Genomic DNA, 27432 nt, shown 5'->3' on the forward strand with positions numbered 1-27432 from the left:
AACTGCCCGGAAGCCTGAATGAAATGTGTGCAATAAATGAAAAACTGCATGTCAAAGGGTGTCATAAATCGCATGAGCATGTCTGAGCTTGCTGCAACTGTGTGATGAATTACTCATGCACTTTATATAAGCTTCCATAACTTATCTCTATTAGCCTTGTATGAATCCCCAGATTTCCATCCTGAACTATTACAGAATGTAATGTAAATAGAAGTAAAGGTAAATGTGCAATTGTTTCCCGGGTATGCTTGAAATGTCTGAACACAAAGACCACCTCCCACCAACACCACCACCACCACCACAAAAGAGAACAGTACAGTACCATTAAATGGAAAAGCACATTTATTGACAACAGTGTTCAAATATGAATAGAAAAAGATGAAAATGTTGCTGAATTTTATACAATCACTCTGTGATGCAGTCGTGTTATTAAGACTATTTCAATGAATGGACACTGTACAGAAGAAGTCCTCAGACACAATTAGCGGGATTACTTTTACAAAAGATACAATGGCGTCTGAGTAGAAACATCTGGATGAAGATAAGCTCCTATGCTGCAAATAAAAATGCATTAAATTTCCTCGATTCAAATGCGTGCATCATTTCCACCCAAACAAAAATGCAGGTATTGCCAAACCGAAGTAAACTGAAGGATATTTCACAAGAAATTTACAGCAATCAGCCATAACATTAAAACCACCAAAGCAGCTCTGACCTGTCAAGACATGGACTCCACAAGCATCCACATTTTATAGCAATTTGGTTACAACAGCTCTTCTGTGGGATCAGACCAAATGGGCTATGACCCGATGGGCGCCCATGACTCTGTTTGCTGCTTCACTGGTGGGCCTTCTGGAGATATTCTGACCCAATCATCTAGCCATTACCATTTTGATCATGTAAAGGTCCCTCTGATTCTTGCTATATATACTAATATGTATATCCCAACCATTGGCAGGTTCAGTTGTTTTAACATTATGGCTGATTGGTGAACATTTGGATCAAGCAAATCCAGTAGATCAGACTGTAAGACTAGATGTAGTAGTGATTCACAGCAGTAGGACATAGAGCACACTTGGAGTGCCAATCTGCAGGGGCTAAGCACTTCAATAGAAACACCTTTCAAAAGAAAACATGCATTAGACCATATTACAAACACCCATAATGCTGGCGCTTTAATACCAATGCAGACGCGTCTAACAGCCGTTTCATTCTTGTTCTCAAATATTTACATGTGTGTACATGTCTTTATATCTCTAAAAACGACAAAGAAAGACAGAAAGGCTATTAATAGCACATTTGATTACAAATACTTACATACATACTTATTCCCCTTGTTAAAACAAACCCGGCCTATAACCCAATCAGAGCAAGGAATGTAAACTAGAGGAGCTGACTACTATGAAAGAACAACATGGCAATTTGACAGTAGAAAGGAAAAAAACTTTTGCTTTTAGCTTTTGGTGAAAGTGAATGGAAAAGGTGTTTGTTTGCTCCATTCATTATGGAGCATTTTCACTGGTCCATTCATCATGCAATTTTGACACAATGTAAAGGTCTGTCAGATTCATATTTTCAAAAAATGAAAACAGCCAAAAATGGAAATACAAGGTTTTTGCATGACAGCAACTACATATTCGAATTCTGCAACAACCCACTTTGCCACAAAGTGACACTATTAACTCACAGCTGTATCACAGCATAGACATATCAACACCATGCTTAATCGAAGTGAAAGGAAAATGCGCCGTGGTGCTACTTTATAGTAAAAGTCTCTAATAACTGTGTAATTACATGTTAATAATTAATTAACAACAATGTGAATGTTAGTGACATATTCTCTATTACAGATGAACTACGCCAGAGCAGCTTGTGTAAATACAAATCTATATCAACCCTAGTTTAGAATCTTGCAATAGCAGAAGTCTCAATAATCTCAATAATGTAACTAATTCGATTTAGGGTTTTACCTATTATGTGCTGTAATTAAAACGGAATGTGTCCATTGCACGCAAATTCATCCTCTATTCATTTTCTATGGGTAGTAGCAAAAAATATGTGTGGGATTGTGAGATAACTGGTGGCACAAACATGACTTGCAGGGCAATGAGAAATGTTGAGCTGTCTTTAACTTTATGCAAATTACACAGGGCAGCCGTGCCACACTGAGCTTTTATCAGCAACCACAATTCTTCTTTTCCTGGTGCACTGTGCAGCTAATGTAGAGTGTTTAATTCAAATTTTTACAGCCAAGGGCCATTAAAATAACAGCATGCCAGTTGAATGCCACTGTAAATACCTAAACTAGCTGAGTAGTTCCACCAGGGAGAAAAAAAAGGACCAGCGGTTGAACAACCAGTGGTTCTGTGGAGTTTAAGAGGTTAACTGCAACAGCCATTGAGCTGCACTTGCTGCATAAACTGTACTGCTGAAATGCATCTGTAACACTGAATACTTCACCAGCAGTTATACAGTTACTGCATGCATTGTTAATGTGTTATTACACTGTTATTACAGATAATTTAATAATTTGTTTGTAGACCTTTTCCTGTTTTCTCACAATTTAGTACTGTCAATTAACCCTCGTTGCTCGTAGCTCCCTCCTAGCCCTAGCAGTGCTCCAGACACTAAAAAGGTAAGGACATAATATCAATGTCTCCTCCAATACATGCGAAACCAGCTACCGCCACTTTTCAAACTGCAGCTGACAACCTCAGAGGAAAGCTCTGGGTCCCCAGCTCCACTGCACCAGATAACAGACAACTGAGCCAGCCAATCTAGATGAAGGGAGAGAGGGCCACCTACCCAGCCGGATAGAGCACGACCAATTGTGCTCTCTCAGACTCCGGCCGTTGATGACAAAGCGGCATGGCTCGGATTCCTACTCATGACCCCAAGGCCGTAGTATTAGCGTGTTACACCGCTAAGCCACTGTGCGCTAATGTGGACTGATTATAAAGTGTTTTAACATATTTTTTAAAAATATTTTCTTTCATTAACAAACAGCCAAGGATAAGAAGGCATAGCAAAAAAAGTTAATATGTTTTTTTCAGTAGAAATTTCAGTAGAAATACTAGGAATACTGGTCATGGTCAAGAAAGCAAGTCAAAGTAATTACATTTATAAATGAATTGGAAATACATTGAAAAAGAACGATTAATAGAACACTACCATGGAATACTTCAAACCTAGTCTCTATTTGGCACATCTGTAGCATACATTCATTTACCACAGTCTACAGCTTTCACAAAACACACTTCTAAAAGTGTGTTTTAAGTAATTAAAATTTTTTTAGTCATTTCTGAGCACAAGATGTACTATCTGTGCGATGTGTTATCTAACCGTATGCTACCCATGCAGCACATAGACATTAGGTTAAAACAATAATGGAGTATTCCTGTTCAAGCTACTGAGCATGGGCATTGTTAAAGCTGGAGGTAACAGTTAGTGAGTTACTGTGTAAAACTCAACACTCATTGTGAGCTGAAATAGTTAAGACACTTCTCCTCACTCTGCGATTAAAATGCACAGTGCTGTCTGAGAACTACATTCATGTTTCATACACTGTGCGTCGTAGCATTCACACTTTCATCAAAGCATTCGCAAGGATAGCAATCTTAGGAGAAAGAGAGAGAGGTGACTAAACATTCGTCTGCTGTGTACCCAACCATAACATGTAGGTGGGTCCAGAGCTGGGCTGGACTGTCAGCTGGTGAGGGGGGTCGAAAAGCTCAAAATGGCACAAGTTCATAAGAGTCCTTAGGGAAAATTCATCTCTCTTTAAAACTGACTAGTCTTCTCTGGATGGAGGAATTTTTCCATAGTGCCTTCCTTTTCATTCATCGTCTTTTTGTCCAGCACTCTGGTAGCCCCCTGACGCTGCCTCTGGTGCTCGCTGCTGTGCCAAATTCCATAACCGAAATAAATGAGGAAACCTGTGAGGGTTTAAGAGAAAATTATGTTCCATTACATTCAGCATAACTTAAATAGCATCAACTTTCTTTTATTGTGAACAAGTCAGAACCAATAATTCATCCTGCCAACCTTAGTCAGAAAACTGCTTCACTGGTAGATCAAGAGGACACTTTCAATTAAATACATACACAAACAATTTTCAAAGAGTTTGATAGCGGGCCTAATATTAGTGAGGAAATAACACAGGTATGCAGCAATTCAACAGAATGAACTTCATTTTGTTAGAGGCCGACTGTCATATTCCCACTTTTCTAGTTCCAGCTATAACTCCTTAAAAAGCCTAGGGTCCTCCTGGAGGCTGAAAGCGTTATTAAAAACTTATTTTATCAAAGAATATGCCCCCCCCCCCCCCCCCCCAGTTTGCACAGAATTCCCTGTAGTTACTGAGTAATACACCTTTGTGTAATAAGCCTTAGGGTTTATAGGGTTAATGTATGAAAGCTGTATTTCTTTATTTTACTTTTTTTTTTTAATATGTAAAAGTAATACATGTATTACGGACATTTAGCAGGAAAAACACAGGGAAAAAAACAGTTTAGATAATAAAATAATTACAAATAATAAATATAAAATAGTTTTGACAGTATCACATATGATGTAGTAGATAATAATAATAATAATAATTTATAACAAGATATTTCTTTATAGACACAACAGAGGTTTGGCATTATAGATGACAAAATAGGAGGGTCCTAAGATGATCATATTTGATATGTGTAGCATTTTGAAGTTAAAGGGGAAATCCACTGGTCATTTCAAATCTGACAATTTCAATAGTTGGTGTGAAAAGGTTCATTGTGGAGAACACTACTGAGACTGGAACCAGATTACAGTGGTGAAAGTTGGAGATTATTATTATTCATTTACTATTACACTACAAATATTCTCTGGGTTTGATATGCTATATGTTACAAATTGCAAAATTTGGCAAATATTAAAAAATATGTTTTCTATCAGGACAATTTTACCCCACTACTAATGGAGTAATTAGTACCAGCATAATCTCAAAGCACTTCAGAAGACTGGTTCCTACCACCACCATTGTGTACAATTCTGACTCTGTAAGTTTCTCAAGCATTTCACATCAAACCACTCTGAATGACTTATGGATACATCTTAACCATTTAAGTATTCTGAAATTTCTGAAAAATCAGTGGAATTTCTCTTAAAGCACTACCTGCTACTCCTTCAGTATTGCCAGTCATGCTTAAATAAGTTGTTTGCAGTCCTAAATGCCCACTGTGTGTGCACATGTGTGTATGTGAGTAAGTGTTTGCACTTACCCACAGCCATCCAGACTGAAAAACGGATCCACGTGTCTCCACTCAGCTGCATCATGAGGTAAACATTGACAAATATACTCAGAATGGGCAGAAAGGGTAACAGTGGGACCTGTGGAGCAAATAAACACTCTGTTAAAGACACTGCAGTGACCATCTGCACAGGTGACCACTAATATACTGACTGAAGCATGGTCAGTGTATCAGGGGAACCAATTAAGCAAGCCTGCTTTGATTCACCTCAATGAACTGATGGCAGCTATTGGATTATATATATATATAGCAGGGCTGGAAGTTTCTTTTAACAGGGCTTCAGATTGACTACAGCTATTTAATCTTTTCTGTTCATCCCAAATGCTTCATATAATTACAGTCATTGTGCCTCACATACCCCTTGTTTACAGACATGCCAAAAAAACAGCTTGTGCTTTCCATACTGACAGCGCAATATGCTTTTCCCTTTCCATCTGTCTCTTCATTTATTCTTCCTATTAACACTATTTTCCTCCTACGCACAGTGTGGTCAATCGGTCAAGACATGCTTGGTTGCCTCCCAGACTGGAAGTAGTTAAATTAGGGGTGGGCATATTCTGGGTTTCAAAAAAAGAGGACATTGAGGGCACATGGGTATCTGTCACGGTAAGGATGTTGGGGCTGGTGGACTTCAAGTAGGTCTAAGATGTAGGACAGTGGCAGTGTGTATGTTTAAGGTTAGGTGGAAGTTAAATATCTCTAAAATGAATGAACATTAATTGATTAATAAACATACTCATTTACCAAGACTAATATACGTAAATAGCTTTATTGCCTGTTTCACCTAAAATTAAAACCAAATCAAAAAGATTTAAGATTTACTTACACCACTTTTTACCCTACGTTTTATATTTCCATGTCAATATTAAAAAAATATATAAACAAATACATACATAAAATAAATAAATGGTTTAAACTGATTTGTGTTGGTTTCCATTTGCGTTCATGTATTTTAAGCTGCGGCCAACCGGCTGAGGTGGGAAGTAGTTTGACCAATGGCTGCATGTTATGCAGGTATATTTAAACCAATACTGGCGGAGAGAAGGCGGGACTTCAGCAGTTTGACCAATACATGCAGGTACATGGGTACATGTACACCAATAGTGGCGGTGAGAAGGCGGGGCTTTAATAGACGCGTTTAACGCTGTAAAAATCCGCACACAGGAAGTGTGGAGACTGTAAAAATAAACACACGTGTTTTTACATCCCAAAACAGCACATCTGGTCACCTTAGCTAAATGTTTCCCTCTTTAGTTTTGAAGCTACAGAAGCTACTAGGCTAACAAGATTATAGCCACTAGTTTAGCCTGATGTGTTGGTAAGTACTCACAGACTTGCTTATTGCATTTCTGAGAATGTAGGAGAAACTATAAAGAACAGATGTTCACCACTTGGCTGAAAACAACAGTTATTTGTACATTTTTATGTATTTAGTTTTATACATTTATGTATTTTAATATATATTAGCATATCATACAGTGTCTGAACGCACATATACAAGTCTGTTTGAGAATATTTAATAACTCAACAAGTCATTTGATGTAGGTGTGCAAATTTGGTACAAAATTAGTGAAGAAATAAAGATCACATACATTAGCCTTGTAGCTTGTGTATATAACCATGCTAATAGTCACCACATACTGGAAGCTGACAATCATATGTGAAATATTATAGAAAGTGTAGTAAGCCAGTTTTCAAGCAGGGAATATAAACCAATGCTTTTGAACCCACAAAGACAAAACACTGCAACAGTATGTTTGCTACTGTCAGCTACATTAGCTTTGAGACAGATGTGTAACGCAAGACAAGGCTGATGGTGTACATACCATGAAGGACACCTTCTTGCTTGTCTGGGGCTGTCTACAGACCAGGATGACGCATATGAAAAAGATGACAAAGGATGCTGCAAGGGTTCCCAGGACCCAGGGCACCATGGCAAGAATGGCCGGTCCAGAATGTGTAGTGAGAGCACTTATCACACACACTGTGATGACTATAGAAAGAGACAATAAATAATCTCAGTATTTCTGTGGGAAGAGGTCCAATCACAAGACAGATTTGCATATTCTAAGAAAAGATAAGACAACTGCAGTCACCAGACAGTCTTTAACCCATCCGTACAGTGAACACACACACATACACACTAGTGATCAAACACACACAGTGACAGTGAGCACACATGCCCAGAGCGGTGGGCAGCCATTGCAGCGGCGCCCAGGGAGCAGAGAGGGTGAAGGGCCTTGCTCAAGGACCCAACAGTGGCAGCTTGCCGAGCCCGGGTATCGAACCCACAGCTCTGTTATCAGTAGCCCGGAGCTCTAATTACTGAACCACAAATGCCAATCCATTTTCCATCTTATACAGTACCATTTATGAGTATTCAAATCATTTGTCATTTTAATAATTGCTTTAATTTATTTCAGTTAGAAAGTATACAGTATTATAATCCTCACAGAAAGACTATGCCTAGAAAGTCCGACGTTGTGAATGTGAAGGACCTTTTAATTGGTAAAGAACCTCAACCTTTGAACCTTTTAAAGATTTGTCATGCATACACTATATGTCCAAATGTTTGAGGACACCCATTCCCATAAATGCATTTAGCTTCTTTAAGCCATCAAAGCTTCTACCCATTGCTGACACAGATGTGCAAATGCACATACACACACACACACAGCTTATCTAGTCCCTCTAGAAAAGTACTACCAATAGAATAGGTACTTTCTAGAGCAGATAAACAGCAACCTACTGGCACCATGCTGCCTAATGCCAGGTGTGGGCTAGAGGGGTATAACATCCTCCAGCAATGAGCTGTGGAGCAGTGGAACTGTGTTCTCTGGAATGATGGTTGTGCTCCAGTCAGTACTTTTGGGAAAAGTTGGTGAGTTGAGGACGAGGTGGGGTGGAGAACATCCAACATCCTGACCTCACTGATGCTCTGGTTACTGAATGCAATCAAATTCTTACAGCAATGCTCCAAATTGACTGGTATATAGATTTGAATCAAGGCTTGTAGTTAAAGGCATGACGCTCACCTATCACCCCAACCGCCATGTTGACGGCAGTGGAAGAGGCTTTAGTGGGCTGCAGGGAGGGGTTGAGGAGGGAATGCAGAGTCATTTCTCCATCCTTTAGGCTGTTAAGGTGAGATTCAGACTCGGTCAGCTCTGACTCCCTCACCTCTTCTCCCTCTTTATTCACCCTGCTGCTCTCAAATACAGTGTCTGGGCGGTACCTGAAATGGAAGACTTCATTATCATTATGACACACAGTCTCTGTTATGCCCATGCTAATAGTAACCATTTTACTAAAACCTGACAGTCAGAAGTGGAATAGTCTAGGTGATTATTGAAGTTCCAGAACAAAAATAAATAAATACAGTATAACTATACATATAAGCTGTGAATGTCACAATTAGTGGCACAGCACAGCATGAGCACAGGGTAACTTTTCATGGGAACTTATAATATTCCAATATGTAACCTTTCCATGGAAATTTTGAGAACTGTCATCAATGTACTGTTTTTGTCAACTGCAGACATAAAGGTTTAACAATACAAATAAATTTACCATGGGAATAAACAGGTCAATGTGGGAATTAACTGGAATTAATGGGAATAAAATGGGAATATTCTAAGCTAAAGGTGAGAAACTTACATACAGTTAGTAAAAAATATATACTGAAGCATAAACCTGGCTACCATAATTAGACATGTAGACATACAGTTTGAACATTTTTTGACCTGTACAGTATCTTTATTTCTGACAGTGTTGGGTTATTCACACTGTAGCAAAAGCTGGAAGGAGTGATATGCTGTATGTAAATGAAATTAAATATTTAGCTCACTGCTTCTCACTTAATCAACGACAGAGCAACCATTTTATGCTGTACCAAAAATATTGACCTATTAATAGAGCCATATATATATTTTATTAATATTTATCCAATATTTCATCCATTTTCTCCCCAATTTGGATCGCCAATTACCCAACCAGTACGAACTCCCCCCCACACCATTGCATGCGATGCACCCGACACTAGTGAGGGTGGACCAACACACGGCTCCTCGGAAGCCTGCGCAGTCAAGCTTCTCATTTTTCGAACTGCCGTCGATGCAACATACCCAGCTTCGACACACTAGCCCACAGATGCCAGTGATGGCCTGCACTGCAGCAAAGCAATGTGGGGAAAGCGCCATCTACCCAACCCTGAAGAGAGCAAGGCCAATTGTGCTCTCTTTGGGCCTTGCTGCTGATGGTTAGCAGCATGACCTGGGCTCGAACCTTTGATTATAGGGATAGTGCCTTAGTCCGCTGAACCACTCTGGCCCTATAGCTATATTTTTATATTAATAAAGAATTATTCTGGGTATTAATGAACAATGGAAGTGTATAGCACCAATATAGTATATAACAATATAGTTAGCTGCATTAGCCTGCATTTAGCAGCAGCTAAAGTAAACTTCTGACACCAAACTTTGTACTTTTTTTTTTTGATTTAGTCATTGTTTACATCATTTTTATTGTGCTTTCATTCTGAAGCACTGCCTAATGCCTGAGCAACTCTTTCTCTACTCACTCAATTTATAGTATACAATTATATTTGGAGAAATTATTTAACCATGTATATATACAGTTATTTCTGGTAATAGCAATAGCATGGTTTAAATTCAATGTCAATTATTTAATCATTAATATTTTTTGGTAATTTAATTATTTAATGATATCACTTGTAGCTCTTTGAAATAAGCACTGTGTCATTTCTAAACAATTTTAGACTTTCCATGGCTACAATCTGTGTTTGTTGGTACATGTGATTTTAATAGAAATAGCAGTTAGTGTTGATTGATGGGGAAACCATTTGTTTCAAATGGTACCACCTGTACATTTTTGCCATGTTTTTGTTATTGCCTGACACTGAAACAAACAAATAAAATTGTAGACTAAAAGCTCAGGTTTTACTGTAACTCTGCAATTATTATGTAATTATGAAATAGCATTTAAATGCAAAGTGAAAATAATAAGTCCTCCAGGGGTTGAAATGATAATAAACAAAGCTATTTGAACAGCACAACATGTTTACATGGGTTACTGATGACTGATTCTTGACCGAAGTGGATTCAGGTATACACCAACGCTGGATGTGATGTTTGTCCTGTGGTAAGCTGAGCTGTAACTATATTAGCGAGCACAATTTTCATGTTTAGAACGCCGCACCCGCATAACTCCAGATAGCCTCTCTTAGGCCCACGTGCCCTCTTCCCTGCTCATATTAGCTGCTGAAAGAGCTCTTGGTGCGTGTGGTTCAGAGGTGTGTGTTTTTTGGTCAACACCCCGCAGATTCTTAGAATTCCTATTTTGTTTTAACAGGGAGCATTTTTATGACTTCGGGAGTAACTGTGAGTCCTTTGAGGTGAGCCAGTCTGTGAAATCAAGGCTGAATAAACAAATCCATGAACTACAGAAACCACAGAGGGTTGCACAATAGTTGTATTCAGTTGATTACATCATAGGCCTAATCCAATAACATTCACTGCAGTGTTAGGGCGTATCTTCCTGACTGTCTTTCATTTGGTAGCTACAGCAGCTTGCAGGTTTGCTTAGCATAAAAGGCTGTTTTGCAGTACACAGTAAGCCACAGGCACTAACCTGAGAATAAGAACACAGGCAGCTACCAGAGAGTAGGCCAACAAGGTTCCAATAGACATCATATCCACCAATGCTTTTAGGTCAAATATGCAAGCCATGATAGCTGTGGGGACGATACACATAAAAAAACAGATTAGACATCAGGATTTTACTACATTGAAAAGCTAAAATGCTATAAAATAAGTGCAAACAATACTATATACACAATGTAAATATCATCGTAAAGGAATAGTTTGTGAAAAATCATATTGACACAAATTTCCCCTTAACCCAGATTGAACAATCAAGACCTTTGGAGTCCAAACTTTCTTCAGTTGGAGCTATGAAGCCAATGAAGCTAACTATTACTGGAAGCTAATCTGAGTTTTTCCAGTATTTTACAAACTAGGCCCTGTATGCCAGATTCATTACACATGTGTCTCAAACTATGTATCTTTATGACGATATCAAGATTACATTGGCTTATGTGGTTTCTGACACTGTAAAACAGATTGTTAGTTAAGTAAAATGGACAAAAGTATGTCACATGGCTAAAAGCATTGTTAACAGCCGCCTTGCGGCCTGAATTTGGTTGTCCATTGCTACACATAGGTGCTGATTTAGGCATATGATGCTAAATCGTCTAAATTTCCATAACTTGTAAAAAACATTAGCCTCATTGTTCCGGTGCAAAATAAAATAAACAAACTTCAGATGTTTATGTTTGGGGTATGGTTTAAACCACTAAATTAAGTGGTTTAATTTCGCAGTGTAATGTCTGTTTTAAGACAGTCAGCACTCAGTAGGGCCCTATTCACCAACTGTTCTTAAGGAGAAATTTCTTCTTAAACACCACTTTACCAGCTTTACCAAAAATTTTGACATTCAATTCTTTTTCTTATTTATAATTTATTCAATATACAAGGACAATGGTGTCCATCACTATAGTAACTGTGAACAATTGTGCACATCAAATTTAAAAACGCATCATGAATCTGAAATCTATCACATCATGAATCTAATCTGACTTTTTTCAAGAATAAATTTACGAAAATTCTTTGGAATATATTGGTGGATGAGGACCACTGTTCATGTGAACACACTGGGTCGAACACAAAATATGTTAAAGCAAACTTGTTGAAGCATTTATGCTGTTATAAATGTCAAACCGAAATACTATGGATTCCTTTTAAACATCTTTCAAACAACTAACAAAAAACTGTAAAAATCATAATCAAAGACTTGTAGCATGCACACTTACGTAATAATAAAGGCACATACTGCCTTTATTTTTTAGGTATAGCTCTAAATAAGAGCACAAAAAGTTGACGACACAAAGAACCACATGCAAAAGTAAGCATTTTTACAGGTCAATCGAAAACCATTTCATATCTGGCATAACCTTTTTACACTGGAAATTACTAATAATGAATCAATACAATTATTAATAGATGCAATTAAAATAAATTAATAATATAATAATATAATCTGCTTTTGGCTTTAATATTTAAATTCATCGACTTTGATTTGATCTATTGGATTGAATCTACATGATTCAAATGTGTACATTCCCACTTTTTTATAGCAGAACAATTACAGTTAAAGTTAGCAAACTGAAAATTGTGCTGATGTAATATATGTTATTTATACTCGTTTGAATAAAGTACATTCAGCATATGTTTTTCAGTGCAGTAGTTATTATAAAGGAAATTCTTCACTACACTGTTGTGTAAAATAACCAGCAGCCATGATGTTGTTAATACATTCTGTAGTGACCAGTATCAACAAGCTATGCTTCTGTAATCACAGAGTCCTACACCAAAGGCTGATACGAAGACAAGATTGTGATATAATGTAAGCAAACAGTTCCAGACATGCCCCATGACTCTAATGCACTGATGCAGGTGACCAAACTTCCACCCAGCAGGCCCACACTGTATACTAATAAACCCAGAGTGATTCAATACGGCTTTAACTCACGACAATCACAGTGGCCTCCCACACCAAAGCTGGACCCCCTAAAAAACATCTGTCTGGTGCTTTATGGTGTCCTCTACCTTCTAGCCTTCATCCAGCTGTGGACAGTCTTTGTACATACACTGAACTCACTCCTGCTAGCATCAAAGTCTTCAACATCCACTGTTCCCTCTGAGAATTTCACTACAGCTGAGACTACAGGAAACGGCCCATAAGTTCAGTAGTGGCATATTAAACTAACTTCTCAACGACTCAAGCCTGCAAGATTGTAGGGCTAGTGTTATACTGTCTCTGTAACATGAACTTTTTCCTACATTAGCTAAAGTTACGTTAAAAGACCAAGAGATAAAAGAAACAAAATCAAACCCTTCATATAGATTTTAAGTTTTTTAGATTTTTATTCCAAGTTAACTTGATCTCTGGCTCAGTTTAGCTTAGCTTTCCTAAACCCTAGATGTCTAAACCAAAATGTAATAAAGCTTAACCAAGTATGCAAAGGCTGCTAACAATATATAGAAGCTAGCAGCTACCACTTAGCATAATTTCCATTTGTGCTTTCTTTCATTGTTAGCAATGCTAACATTGTTGCCCGAACTGATCCTTAAACTGATTTTCTACTAGGATTTGGACCATTTCTGTTGGTCCATTTGCCATTAGAATGGTCACTCAAGCTGGTTTTCAATTGATGAGCAAAAAAACAAAAATTATTACTAAATAACTTGATTCACCTGATGATTAAGAACAGCACAAAGGCAAGAGTTCCCAAGGCTAACACCATCTAGATCATCTCGATTACTATCACCACCACCACCAAGAGCATGCATCCACCACCACCACCACAAGTTCAAGCATGCACAAGCTGCACCGCCACCAAGGATAACACACAACGAGACAGCAGGCCATGCCAGGCCTCTCTCTCCGTTGGAGCTTACCCGCGGTAGTGCCCGCCGCCATGGTGGCAGCCACTGGTGACTGACGCTTACTCAGTTTGGAAAGAAATCTGAACAGTATGCCATCTCGCGCCATGGCAAACAGAATGCGGGGCAGCGGAAACATGGAGCCCAACAGGCTAGGGACAAAAAAGGGGTCATGGTTCAAACACAAAGCATTCTTGACAATTATGAACATTTGATACACCACCACAGGCAACTGTGAATGAGCAGCCCATTGCCAAATTCAGGCCCTGTGTTTAGTATCAATTGCATTCATTTTCTGTCCAGCGTTTTTTTTTTTTTTACATTCTGTTCAGGTCTGTGTGTAATTGTGAGTAGTTTGCAGTGATAACCTAACATTTACCTTTCACTTTTGCCTGGTGGAATATGTAGTTTTACACAGCAAGTTTTACCCCCAGCTCTCACCTGCAACTACACCGGAGGTCATTGTGGCAATAGCTGGGGTCTTCGTCTTAGGATTGATTCGGGCTAACACTTTGAAAAGCACCCCATCCTCTGCCATAGCATAGATTACACGTGGCATTGGGAATATGGAGCCCAGCAGACTGCATGTGGAGCAGAGACATGCATAGGACCAACACGTTAGTCAGGCAAACCCCTCACACCAGCCACTGCACAATAGCCACAGAGCATTAGAATTACAAGCCGAAGGCCACATCCCCAAAACCTCGTCTTAGGAAATATACATGGGTTAAGTCTGGTAGATTTAGAGACGTCAAATCTGATCTGGGCACTATATAGTATGTAATGAGAATTTAGGGATTTGGCCTTCACTCCTGACATCTTACATTTTTTTCCTGGGTCATCTTTAAAGGCCCTGTCATAAGGCTACAGGTATCTCTAGATCAGTTGTGTTAGTAAAATAATACCTTGGCTACTTCTTAAAATAGAGGATGGAGTTAAAATAATGGAGTAACCAGTTCCTCTGCAGCAGATCTTCCACCCTTCATATTAAAAGTCTTTGCACAACCCACATACATTCGTTGTGATTTCAATGATTTGGCTCACCAGGAAAAAAAGGAAAGACACCAGGCATGCTTAGGTTTTGTGCTGAAAGAGTGCAACAACAAAGCCCAGAGAAACACTGCAAGGCAATGTATGTTTGCTTCTCTTTAACACAAGCCACCATCAAAGAGTCATTCAAGGCATTAAAGAATCAATCCAAAATAGACCCAATTAGACACATCACAATAGACAGTTACATTTTTCGAATTAAATACACCTTACCTTTGTAAACAGGCCTGTGAATTACATTTAACATTTACATTCCTGCAAGCACAGCATTAAAAGCAAGTCTGAGGAAAGACAATTACCTGGTTGATAGTGCACATAGTGAGCCCACTGCCACCACATATTTAGCAGGTCCCCAGCCAACATATTCAAAGGCCATAGGCAGCGGGCTCTTCTCATCCAGAAGATAGTAAGGCATCATGAGGGTGAGGGCAGCAGATACACCAAAGTAAGCCAAGAAGCAAATCAGCAGGGAGGACACTATACCAATAGGAATTGCCCTCTGTGGATTTTTCACCTCCTCTCCTGATCAACAGAACATAATACAACACTTTTTGCTATGTTTTGTTCCCGCTCCCACAGAGCCTTAAATGATTTGTGCATAAAATGAATGTCTGAAACCATGATAAAACCAGCTCCTTGATATTCCAAGACATCAGCATGTCTGTACCTGTGGTTGCAATGCAGTCGAATCCTACAAAAGCGTAGAAGCAAGTAGCTGCACCAGCTAGGGTTCCTCCGAAACCATAAGGCAGGAAGCCTCCAGCCCCGTAATCACTGGTGACATTTCCAGTGTCGGATAGGTTCCTGTAATCAACAGTGCAGTGACATTAAAATGCCATTTTTTACACAATAAAACTATAATATCTGCATTATTGCTCCATGCACTGCACTTGCTCTGTCTCTCACCTTGTTACAATAGTGACATTTATGAGCGATTCTTCTGATATGTTCCAGTTGTAAGAATCTCCTTTGACGAACCCAGAGATAATGACGAAAAGAAGCACAAGCACATTGACAGCTGTGAAGATTTTGTTGACCCACGCAGACTCTTTTACCCCAAAAGAAAGAAGACCTGCGAAAATATATAAGACATAAGAGAGTAGTCAATATCACAATATATGGTGTTCCTCAAGGCTAAATTCTTGGCCCCCCTTTATTAGAGGCAAAATATGGACAACCTATACAACATCAACCAGAAGTCTCTTTGCTCTAAGCCTTTAGTCCTTGAAGAAGACCCTACAGGTGCTGTAAATAGTTTTTTTGAGAGATGCCATAGCAGAAATGATCTGTAAAAGAGATCTGTGAGTGTGAGAAAGCTTTTACTTGAGGTAAAAAAATTCCCACTCACAGATGTCGTTTACAAAAATGGTTCTTTAGGGAACCAAAAGTGCTTCTTCATAGATTTCACTCAAAGAATCCTTTGTGCCACCATTGGTCAGTGGGCCTACATTGTGAAATACTCTGTTTACATTGTCAGAGTGCCCTCTTGCAACACCAGGCTCGGTCCAGCAATTCAATTGGACTCTTTCTGAAATAGTGGAGTGAGTCCAGGTGGCAAGTGACTTTTGCAGATGCCACCTGACTTTCTGGAAGGGCAGAGTGGTGCAGATGCCACCTGACTTTCTGGAAGGGCAGAGTGGTGCAGATGCCACCTGACTTTCTGGAAGGGCAGAGTGGTGCAGATGCCAACTGACTTTGGATCCTGACACAAAGCCACAGATTCAGTGCCACAACAGCTCCTTACATGTTCTATTCACCATGTGAGTCTGTGGCTTTTTCTTAGCCACTGTTACATAATGTTGCATCTTTACTTATTGGATTTTGAAGTGTACTGAACTAAAATGTGTTGACACGAAAAGCACAATCAAAACAGTTGGAGTATTGCGACATTTACAGTGTTTCTCTATTTGAATTTTACTGATATTACTACACTTATATGCAAATGTGTTCAAATTTAATATGTTTGACAAAGCATGGTATATAGTAATTGAAGATATTATTTTTGGATTTATAAATGATCTAACATGACCATTTCACTATTTGGGCAAAAGTATTGAGACACTTGCTTATTCACTGTTTCTTCTGAAATCAAGAGAATAAAAAAAATGAGTTGATCCTGCTTTTGTTGGAGTAACTGTCTCTACTGTCCAGGGAAAGCTTTCAGCTTGATTGCCTGATTGCATTCAGCAATTCAGCAAGAGGACTAGTGAGGACAGGACATTGAATGATCACCCCACCTCATCCTCAACTGCCCAAAAGTAACTCCTCCCAAAAGTAATAGATGGAGCAATGCTGGAGGGGCTTTATACCCCTCTAGCCCACACCAGGCATTAGGCATGGTGCCAACAGGTTCGTGTTTATGCCCCAGAAAGTCCTATTCTATTGGAAATACTTCTTTACAAGGACTAGACAAGTTGTGTGTGCATTTCCCCCTTGGGGGAAAAAGTGCATTCATTAGAAGGGGTGTCCACAAACATGTGGATCAAAATGAATCTGGAAAGAAAAAAATACCTGAAAGTAGTAAGATAAGGCAAACTGCAAAGAAGTCTGGGTATTCTGCCAGGCCAGGCAAGCTCATTCTGAAGTACGTTTTACAGAATTTCTCTATATGGCCCCCAATGAGTTCATCAAATGTTCCACTCCAAGCTCTGGCAACACTTGAAGTACCTGCATGAAAAATAAGATTTAAAAAAATTAACACAACATGTCTTTCCCTTCTAAAAAATACATCTGCAGAGAAACTTCCAGAACAAGAAACAACACTGTCAACAAACTGCATTTCTAAGCTCATACAGTGCTTTTCAACCCTTAGAACCCTTAAATTGTAATACTAATCTTAAAATATGCTATTTAAGACCTAATAGAAGCTATTCTGTAACTATTACAAATATATACTATGGCAAATATGCACATTACATAGTCATTCAGCTACTGCCGTATGGACCCACACGCCAGCCCTCAGGGTTCCAGGGGTCAAAATGCAAGACAATTAGACAGCAATCACTGGCCCAATAGCTTGTTACACTTGCCTATGACATATGAGAGGATGAGGTTCCATCCTGTAATGAAAGCCAAGAGTTCCCCTACAGTCACATAGCTGTACAGGTAAGCTGAGCCTGTCTTGGGCACCCGGGCTCCAAACTCTGCATAGCACAGGCCTGCCATTACAGAAGCCAGGGCAGCAATGAGGAAGGACACCACAATGCTGGGGCCAGAGTCACCCTTAGCAACTTCTCCAGCAAGGACATAGACTCCAGCCCCCAGAGTACTGCCCACTCCAAGAGCGATGAGGTCCACCGTGGAGAGGCAGCGGCACAGCTTGGAGTCTTCCAGACAGTCCACATTCTTCCGTCGCACCAGAGAGCGGCCGAACGAGAGCAAGTGGGCCAGCATTCTTCCACTTAGCACTAGAAACTGAAGAGGTGTCAATAATATCAAACATTAGTGTCCAAATTCTGAAGACATTCTGCAAATCATTTAAACTGTAAAGCTAGAAAGTGATTTTTTCAAATAATTAGAAACTGTTAGATGTTCAATAGTATATAACTGTAATAGGGCTGGGCAATATGATAAAAATACTATATCATGATATTTAAAGACACTTTTCATGATACACAATATTTATCACAATACCATAAAATATCGTCATATTGCCCAGCTCTAATGACATATTTCATCATTGTCACACATAAACCTTGTATCTCTAAAATGGCAATTTAACAGAAGAATAATAAAACTTTGATTGACAGCAATAATAGAACTATATTTACATTTACTAAATAAAACCTCTTCACACTCTAAACAAGTTCAGATTTAATCCAGTTATAGAATCAATAAACAACAACAATACCATAAATTTACCAATTTAGTTGCTTTTTTCAGTGACTATTATTAAATTATCAATTTTAAATTATGTAGTTTTTCATAAATCTGGCACTTCTGTCTGAATGCATGACCCTCAGTTCTACTGGTACCCAATATATGTCATGATGCATGTTTCATACAGCCAACATTTTAAGCCTCATGATATATTAATTTATTCACATATACTTTATATAATTATTATGTCATAGTTTTGCCATTTTTATGACTAGTGATAAAAAACACTATCTTTATAATCTTTAAACCACTTTATTTGAACAACCAAAAAAAGCTCTGTTTACCAAGGCTGCACTCTGTCCAAGCATGAGCTTAACTCTCAAGGGACTAGTAGAGTATCGCAGAAATAGCTCTTTTGCACCACATTCAGACACAAAGATGACAAGTTGGTTTAACCCTTGCTCATGGAGTAGAAATGTCAATTCTCTTTAGGTTCAGGGTGGGAACGAAATGAAAACACTGAAACGCAGTTCTTTCAAGCATTGCACTGGCATGTATCTGCACTTTGGGCAAGCCATGCAATAGTTTGTAAAAAAAAAATAAAAAAAAACTACTAACGCCTCGAGCAAGAATTACATAACATGATGTGTAAAAAAAATCATTTTGACAGGTGTGGACTGATTAGGGCTGAGTATCTGCCAATTGTGCTGTGTGTATGCCAAGGGAGCGTTCCACTTGTGGCTAAGCAGTCCTTACAGAATCATCTCATTGCTGATTCATTAAGATCTTAAGGTCTTAGTGGTTCTATCTATTTTGTGTGTGGCAGAAAATGTGCTTATACGCATACCTGCCTCTCAATAGTTCCTAGAAAGCTAATGCACTTCCCTATGGGTCGTTTTTGCCTCGTTAATCATTTCACTGATATGCACTGTTCCGAATGTAGGATGAAAGACAGTTTCTCCTGTTCTTTTTGGCAGTTTGCCATTTCTACTGGCTTTTTCACAGGGTTGCAGATCCAGTCTTGGGGGTTGCATCATAGAAGCCTGCATGAAACACCTGACTTGAGCTGAGCTCCATTAAATAAGCACTGCAACACTAAATATGCTCTTTGTCAGAGGCTTAGCAAAGCCCTGGTGCATGTGAAAGAACATTAGCATAATAATGTAAGGCTGTGAAAAGGACAGTTGTGAGCACTTTCTTGCTCTGTAACTCTGGAAGACTTCTATGGACGGCCCTTAGGTCACATCAGTCTGCACTTTGTGCTACCTGAATCACCAAATCTCCAAACAGTCTGTAGAGAACAGACCAGCCACTGCAGATTAGTGGACTTAGCCAAAGCAATTCCTTTCTTGAAATTTAAGCTATGCTAATCTTAGTATTAATACAGTTGCAGTTACATAAGTTCTGTGCCTAAAGGATATGTCTTCACTGGACAAGGGAAACTGTCGTACTACTGTTCATTCTTTACACAACAGTCATTAAAGAGGACTAGAGGAAATAGGTTGTACAATATCCTTGTTAAACTTCAAGCTATGCAAATCTCACCATTAGTACAGTTGCAGCTACATAAATACTGTGCCGAAAGGATTTCTTCACTGGGCGTGAAAAACTGGCATAACATTAACATACTAGCTGTTATAAAAGAATGGAGACAAAGGGTAACAATTTCTTTGTTAAAATGCAAATCATGCAAATCTCACCATTAGTACAGTTGCACAGCATAAATCATGTGCCTTAATATCAGTCCACTTACCTGTAAAAGGTGGTTCTGGAGGAATTCTTACAGTACCCACATACCCCTTAGTGAATCCTGGCACTGATTGCTTTAAAGGCGGCCGAGTTGTGAGCCTATCTATAAAAGCCCTGTCTCAAGTTTAACGCTTCCTCCCTTCAAGCTCAAGTCCTCGCAACTGACATGTGAACCCCCAACTTTTCTATTTTTACTCCTCCTTTCATTCTATCCCGGTTGAGTCTTAACTTGCTTTGCCCTGGTGCTTGGACTCCAGGGGACTCTGACAGCTGTACCGCCCCAAGAGGAGGAGGAGGAGGAGGAGAAGGAGGGGAGGAACAGAATGTGGGTGGGTTTAGCCTGTTAGCATGGACAGTGGGAGGCAACCTTGCTCTTTAAAGCATGCAACGGTGGGTCAGTTAGGGTCCAGAAGAAGCAACACACTGTGGGCTGTGTGTGTGTGTGTGTATGCATCTGCGAGAGTAGAAGTGCGTGCGAGCATGTGTATGTGCAGTGGGAGGCAGAAATATCCATTTCTTTGGAAAAAAAAATGCTTGCTTTTTTCCAGTGCATACATAGGCCAAACATGTCCAGCTGCCAGAGTACTTACTGACCACTAAAAATGGTTAAGCAACTGACATTGACAAACACTGAAACTCACACGTCTGTTTGCCTAGTGCAGTGTGGACGAGTGGGCTAAAAGCATGGCTGTTGATTGGACAGGCGGTTATGGAGGAGTGATCGCGGGTAAAAGGCCTTTACGGAAACCTGTTCCTCTCCTGTGCTGAGCACAGATAGTCCAATGAACCTTTTGTTGGACAAAAGAGCCTTCAAAATGAGCAAAATTAGCATTTGTAAAAATGGAGACCACCTGAGTTCCGTGAGTGCAGTCTCCAGTGATTGTAGTGCAGTGATTGTCCAGACACATGTCTGGAAGGACTGGTCACTGGTTATTCAGTACTCCTAGCTACAAATACACCATGAGAAGACAAAAGATCACTCTATGCAAACTCAGAGAAAATGTGTTCAGGAGTTCAATTAAATGCACCATTAAGAAATGGAAGGAATATGGCCTAGAAGAAATCTGTCTAGAGCAGGATGTCCTCATAGCCTGTGTGACAGTGCAAGGAGGAGACTAGTAAGGAAGGCCATCAAGTGTCTATAAAAAGTATTCACCCCCTTGGTTAATTTCCCTTTTGTTGCTTTTATGAAGCTAAGTTGAAAATGTACTACTGTCTTCATGGTGTATTCGTAGCCAGGAATACTGATTAACGAGTGACTGGACCATCTAGACAGGTTTCTTTATACTGTAATCACTTGAGACACACTGCACTCAGGTGATCTCCATTTCACCAATTGTGAGACTACTAGCAGCAGTTGCCTGGACCTCTGTTGAATCAGGTCAGTATTTTAAAGAAGTGAATATTTAGCAACACAATTTACATGATTTATTGATTTACATGATTGATGTAATTCACATTACTTTGTTGAAGGTTTTTTTGTAAATTAATTTTTTTTAAAAAGTAAAAGTATAAAATATTTTTTAAAGGCACTGTAGGTTCCTGTCAAATATATGTATGTATCCAATAATTGACTGGTAATTAAACATGGCCTGTTCCTGTGACAGATTTGTTACATTTTAAAAGGTAAATTGTATTCTCTATATACTTATAGAGATGTGGCAAAAACAGAAGTGGCCCATTCTCCAAAAAAGCGATGCAGCCCAGCCAGCAAAGTCATCTAATTCTGTCACACTTTTGTTTTTACAGTGGTGTTTTTAGAGAAAAAAAAAGTTGCGGGGCTGCATTTTTGTACATGATTCAGTGTTAAAGGAGCTTTCCCTGGTTCATACTGAGGGGGTTATGGTTTCTACAACTTTCAGGTTAAGTATGACACTAAATAATAACCCAGTAATAACCTGGGTTCTAAGTGTGAAAATGGTTTTCCCTTACTAAAAAAAGATATGTGAATAAGAAATGTGAATAAGTAAACTTTTTTGTAAGGTCTAATTCACGTATCTAATTATATTTGAAAACATTGATTCTTCTCTCTGGCTGCAGCAGCATTTCTGAAAAATGTCTTTGTCCACACAAGAATGCAAAATAACTCTGAAACAGTGGGGGGTGCTTATATTTCACCAGCAGAGGGTGATAATATTTCACAATGTTTGATGTACAGTTCCTTAAGAAACAAGCATAACGGCCAAAACAGACCTGAATACAGTGTGAAGATTAACAAAAACAAAGATTTCCTATGAAACTGCAGTCCTCCTTAAACCGATCGCTCACACAGACTTAAAGCAGCATTATGCAAGAATTGGTATTTTTTGCTCCTGGGCTCCCCCTACAGGTGGAAGCTGCAAGATACAGAACCATCACTGAAACACTGATGAGGTAGAGTAATATTGCAGGATTTTACACAAATATGACTTTTATGCAGGCTTATGCAGTTCTTGCCAATGGGTTGTTCTGAAGGAGAATGCACTGTCCTTTAGGTACACAGTGCACTTAGAAGATATGATAGAGGCAATAATGAAAACACTATTATCCCAGAGAAAAAGCCTAAAACCGGAAGTCTATGAGTCACCCACACAATCCTGATCAAGAAGTGTAGTTTCTGTAGCCTTTTCCCCAAATATGAGTACAGTACGTTCTGTCATAGTCTAGGGGTCTGGGGCCATCTCTATATTTAACACAAAAAAGACTCTCCTCTCATAATAAGAATCCTGATATGTTGGTCAGATTGCTAATGTACAAACCACTGCTTTCAGCTCATTTCTAATGCAGCCAGTCTGCCTTCAACTGCTGGAGTCTGCCAAATCCATCAGCAGTGTCCCAAACTCAGTTCAGGCCATCGCTGCCCAAGCCTAAGCCCATTATGTGTCCTGAATGCCATTGTGAAAGCAAATGCCACTCCTGATAGATGGGTGAGTTGGAACCATGACCGCAAACATTCATACACACACACACACCGCCTAGGGAAACAGGGAGGCATGATGCAGTTTAAAAACCTCAGTGAAGGTTTTTCTTTTTCCTTTGCTGGAGTCTTTTGCTAAAGCTGGTGAATAAATTAGTAGAGGATAGGTGTAGTCAAGCAAGAAAACAAAGCACATGACAAAGGCTGAAAGGACTCATTCAAAACTAAAAAATGGCTAATGCCAATTGGCATCAATGACCTAAGATACGAATAAACCAATGGGTAGAAAATTCTAGACATGAGTAATTGTGACCATCAATCCCTGTACTTACCTTGCTAAATTAGTCACTTGTATAGGGAAATAATACACACACACACACACACACACACACACATATATATATATATATATATATATATATATATATATATATATATATATATGTATATATATATTAGGCAAGCTTTTTGCAAGTTAAATTTTGTATCTACATTAATTACTGAAACAGCTGATGTGCTCGTCTTCAAACCATCCAATACCAAAGACAACACCACGACACAGTTACTCAATAGTTGCATTACTGCATTACTATTGAATCCTTTGGGAGATGTTCCTTTCAGATGAACACATTTTTGTCTACCTTTCTATTTATCTGTATGTTACAAAATACTTATTGAGAACATATGCTAGACCTCCAGTTTATCCTGACTGACTGTCCTGACTGTCTTGTTGCCAATGCATTAACCCAACTACCAATGTAATGATCAATCCTAAGCCATCAAGTGACATTGAGCCTGTGACAACAAATTGACCTCGCTACACAATGTTTTTAACACTGTTTGCATAGGGGACACTTCGCACCACTTAGCCGCGCTGTCACCAGGAAATGTCTCGGTCAATTATTAGTGACCAGACTGAAGATGGTGCAAACAGATGTTCTAAAAAAAAAAAAAAAAAAGCTGACCTACAATATGGGCCACAATAGCTACTGTTGAGAGGACATGCATTTAGGACTCTAAACAACTGTAAAAGAAATACATACATAGAGGAAAATATAATACATAATACATAAATATCAGTATTCTAACTTGCGGGCCATGTAAAATTATATATGTTAGCATTCTGCATGTGAACTATCCCCTATCTTCAATCTAAAAAAAACAAAAAAACAACAGCTTTCTTCTCAGTGGACGTCATTATGTGCATGTGTTTGGTTGTCATGATGTAACTACTATTGATAGGGGGATAAAGTTCATCTGCCTCTGTCGATTTCTTTAGGCAAGCAGATGTAGTGGAGTCCAGATTAACAAAATGAATCCATTTGTGGGTCATAGGTCAAATGGCACATGCAAGAAAACGCCTTTTTCTAAACGCCCCCAGCATTTAGATTCCAGCATTTTGAAACTTACCTCCAGCCTCTGTATTACTTGATTGACCCATTCAATATATCATCACCATGTGCTTCAAAAAAGAACAGAAACTGCTGAAATTTTCCCTAAAATGTCTAGAACAAAACATACATCAGGGCCCCGCCTTTAAAATCGTCAGCAGTTACTGAAGCTGAACCAGTATGTAAAACCAACTTTAAATAACATATAGGGGGCAAAAACAAATGATGTATAGCCATGAGGAACAAATGCATTATTGTACAAACTATAAATGAAAGCACCCTTACCCTGGAGCCACCTAATGCACCTACATGGCCTGGTGGGAGAAATCTATTTCCCATTGCATTTTAATACCAGTCTGGAGCCTGTGGTGATCACCTGTGTGTGTTTAAGATCAGCTTAATGCTCCCTTTATTACACAGCTCTGCACACTGCTGTGGTGGGCAGCATATTCAATGGGAGTGTAACCCGTGGTTGCTTTCTGTTGTTAACAGTGCTGTAAGACATTGTTGGATTACAAAGTCTTGGGTTGGATCTCCTATTCGTTCAAGTCTGCAGAAATTAATGAAGTAATAAAGTTAATGAATGCTTTGCATTTTTACTCTCATTTTATTCTCTCATAGAAGCTGCTGAAGTGGGAAAGTCTAGAAACAGAGCTGATACTTTATAAAACAGAGAGTAGAATATGATCATAAATAAATGAGGTTAGAAATATATAGACTGTTAGAATGTATTCTTACAATAATATGTGGAAAGATTGAATATACAAAGATACAGAGCAATTGAACTCCCAAAGGGGCACTGAATAATAATAATAATTATATAATATATATATATATATATATTAAAATTATAATATATATATTATAATATATAATTATATATAATTATAATAATATATTTTATATATATATATATATATATATATATATATATATATATTATAATTATTATTATATATAATTAAATATAATATGTATATATATATATATATATATATATATATATATATATAATATGAATATATAATATGAATAATTATAGCAATTAACAATAAAAATAAAAAAACATAAAAAATGTTATGTTGAATCGACAGCTTTTAAACAGTATGACCCCTGCAGACCCAGACCAACACACTCCGGGGAGGAGCCATGCTGCTTATCAAAGGTAAAAAAAAAAGTTGCAGGCTTTCACAGTGTTTTCTTTCCCAACACTGATCTAGTATGTACTTAACAGTATGTGCCAATGGTCAACTGCTATATCAAACTGACTGATAAAAGTGCAAATTGTACATATAAATTAAATTGAATACATTTTATTTTATTTCTATCAAACACATAATAATTAAATTAAATTCATTCATTAAAAATACAATTATGCCTCTGAATTTAAATAAAAGATTCTACTAAAAAAATAGGCTGGTTTCACCTACCTCAAACATGCTTGTTTGGCCAAGACATGCTATGAGTCTAACAAGTCTGTCACTTCGTCATATTACTTTAAAATGTGTCATTTGTTTGGTGACCCATTGCTTCAATTATGACAAGTGGAAAATAGAGTCAGGTTTATAAGTATTTGGACAGTGACTAAATGTCATTTTGCCTGTGTACCACATCTCAGAGGATTCAAAATAATGCAACCAAGATGTGGTTCAAGCTTTTCATTAAAGGGGTTTTAAAAAACATTAAGCATTAAGCCTTCATTTTCACAGGCTCAAAAGTAACTGGTTTTATGGCCAGGTGTGGCCTGTTCCCTTTTTATTCCATGCCAAATTAAGAATATAAATAGACTGCAGTTGATGCCAAGTGCTAAATTTGCATTTGGGTAGCTCTGACTATGCAGCCCTTGGAAGGAGGCCATCCAGTTATGCTGAAAAATAAAAAGAATTTTTTTTGGAGACAGCAGAAACTTTAGGTATGGATAAATCAACAGTTTGGTACATTTGTAAAAAACAAAACAAAAAAAAAAACACCTACAAGATCACAGAAGATATCTAAACTGCACGATTTATAATTGTTAGTTTGTCCAATTACGGTGGACCCTGTGACAATTGAGGGACTATGTCATATTTTTGTCTCCATTACTTATGTATTACTTACGTAATACATATCAAATTCATTGAGGTGGTAAACACAAAAATGTCAAAATATATATATTTTTTTTTGTGGGTTACATTGTCTGTATACTGTGTTTAAGCTTATATGTAACTTAGACAAATTTTTAAAATAGAATAACTGATAAAAGGCCATAGGTTGACACCCCTGCTCATGTGTCTGCTCAAGAACTCACTGAAAACTCACTGAAAAGTAAGACTTTAACTAGTAGTAAGACTGAATGAATGAACTAAGCAGAAGAAGAGCAAAAAGGGATGACAAGCTAATCATTTCTGCCATTTCTGTTTGTCTGAACAGGTTTATTGGTGTTCTGATTATCATAGAGCTGAGAACCCTGTGATCATCTTTGACTTCCTCTATTCAGTTATGATTAATCTAGATGTGTTACACAGCTCGGCTACCTATAGCAGCTTAAAGGCACTGCTTAGTCAATAAATCTGCATCAACACTGTTTGACTTACTAAGTGATTCTGATGTCATGTTATAAAAGTTTCCCTACCAGGACGTACCACATGAACATCGTCTGAAATTGGAAACATTGAAATTTCCGACAAACTGGCCAAGCTGTGATGCAAATGCTATTTTAAGGTAAGGGTGCACGTATT

The 27432-nt window shown here is 38.4% G+C and overlaps 1 protein-coding gene across 2 annotated transcripts; it reads right to left on the reverse strand.

Moving 5' to 3' along the window:
• Positions 1-319: 319 nt before the first annotated feature.
• slc7a2 (solute carrier family 7 member 2) lies at positions 320-20670 on the reverse strand. Of its 2 annotated transcripts, none has more exons than XM_072662970.1 (12): positions 20433-20670; positions 17890-18274; positions 17372-17527; positions 15767-15932; positions 15528-15664; positions 15160-15382; positions 13826-13962; positions 10938-11040; positions 8324-8523; positions 7115-7281; positions 5259-5367; positions 320-3935 (listed from the first exon to the last, which is right to left on the reverse strand). In XM_072662970.1, the coding sequence occupies exons 2-12, from the start codon at positions 18251-18253 to the stop codon at positions 3781-3783; spliced, it is 1917 nt and encodes a 638-aa protein (XP_072519071.1). In that variant the 5' UTR covers positions 18254-18274; positions 20433-20670; the 3' UTR covers positions 320-3780. The 2 variants fall into 2 exon arrangements, with proteins under 2 accessions (XP_072519071.1, XP_072519070.1); XM_072662969.1 differs by lacking the exon at positions 13826-13962 and adding an exon at positions 14252-14391.
• Between the last annotated feature and the right edge of the window lie 6762 nt (positions 20671-27432).

The sequence above is a fragment of the Salminus brasiliensis genome, chromosome 19 (assembly GCF_030463535.1).
Source record: "Salminus brasiliensis chromosome 19, fSalBra1.hap2, whole genome shotgun sequence".
NCBI classification, from domain to species: Eukaryota; Metazoa; Chordata; class Actinopteri; order Characiformes; family Bryconidae; genus Salminus; species Salminus brasiliensis.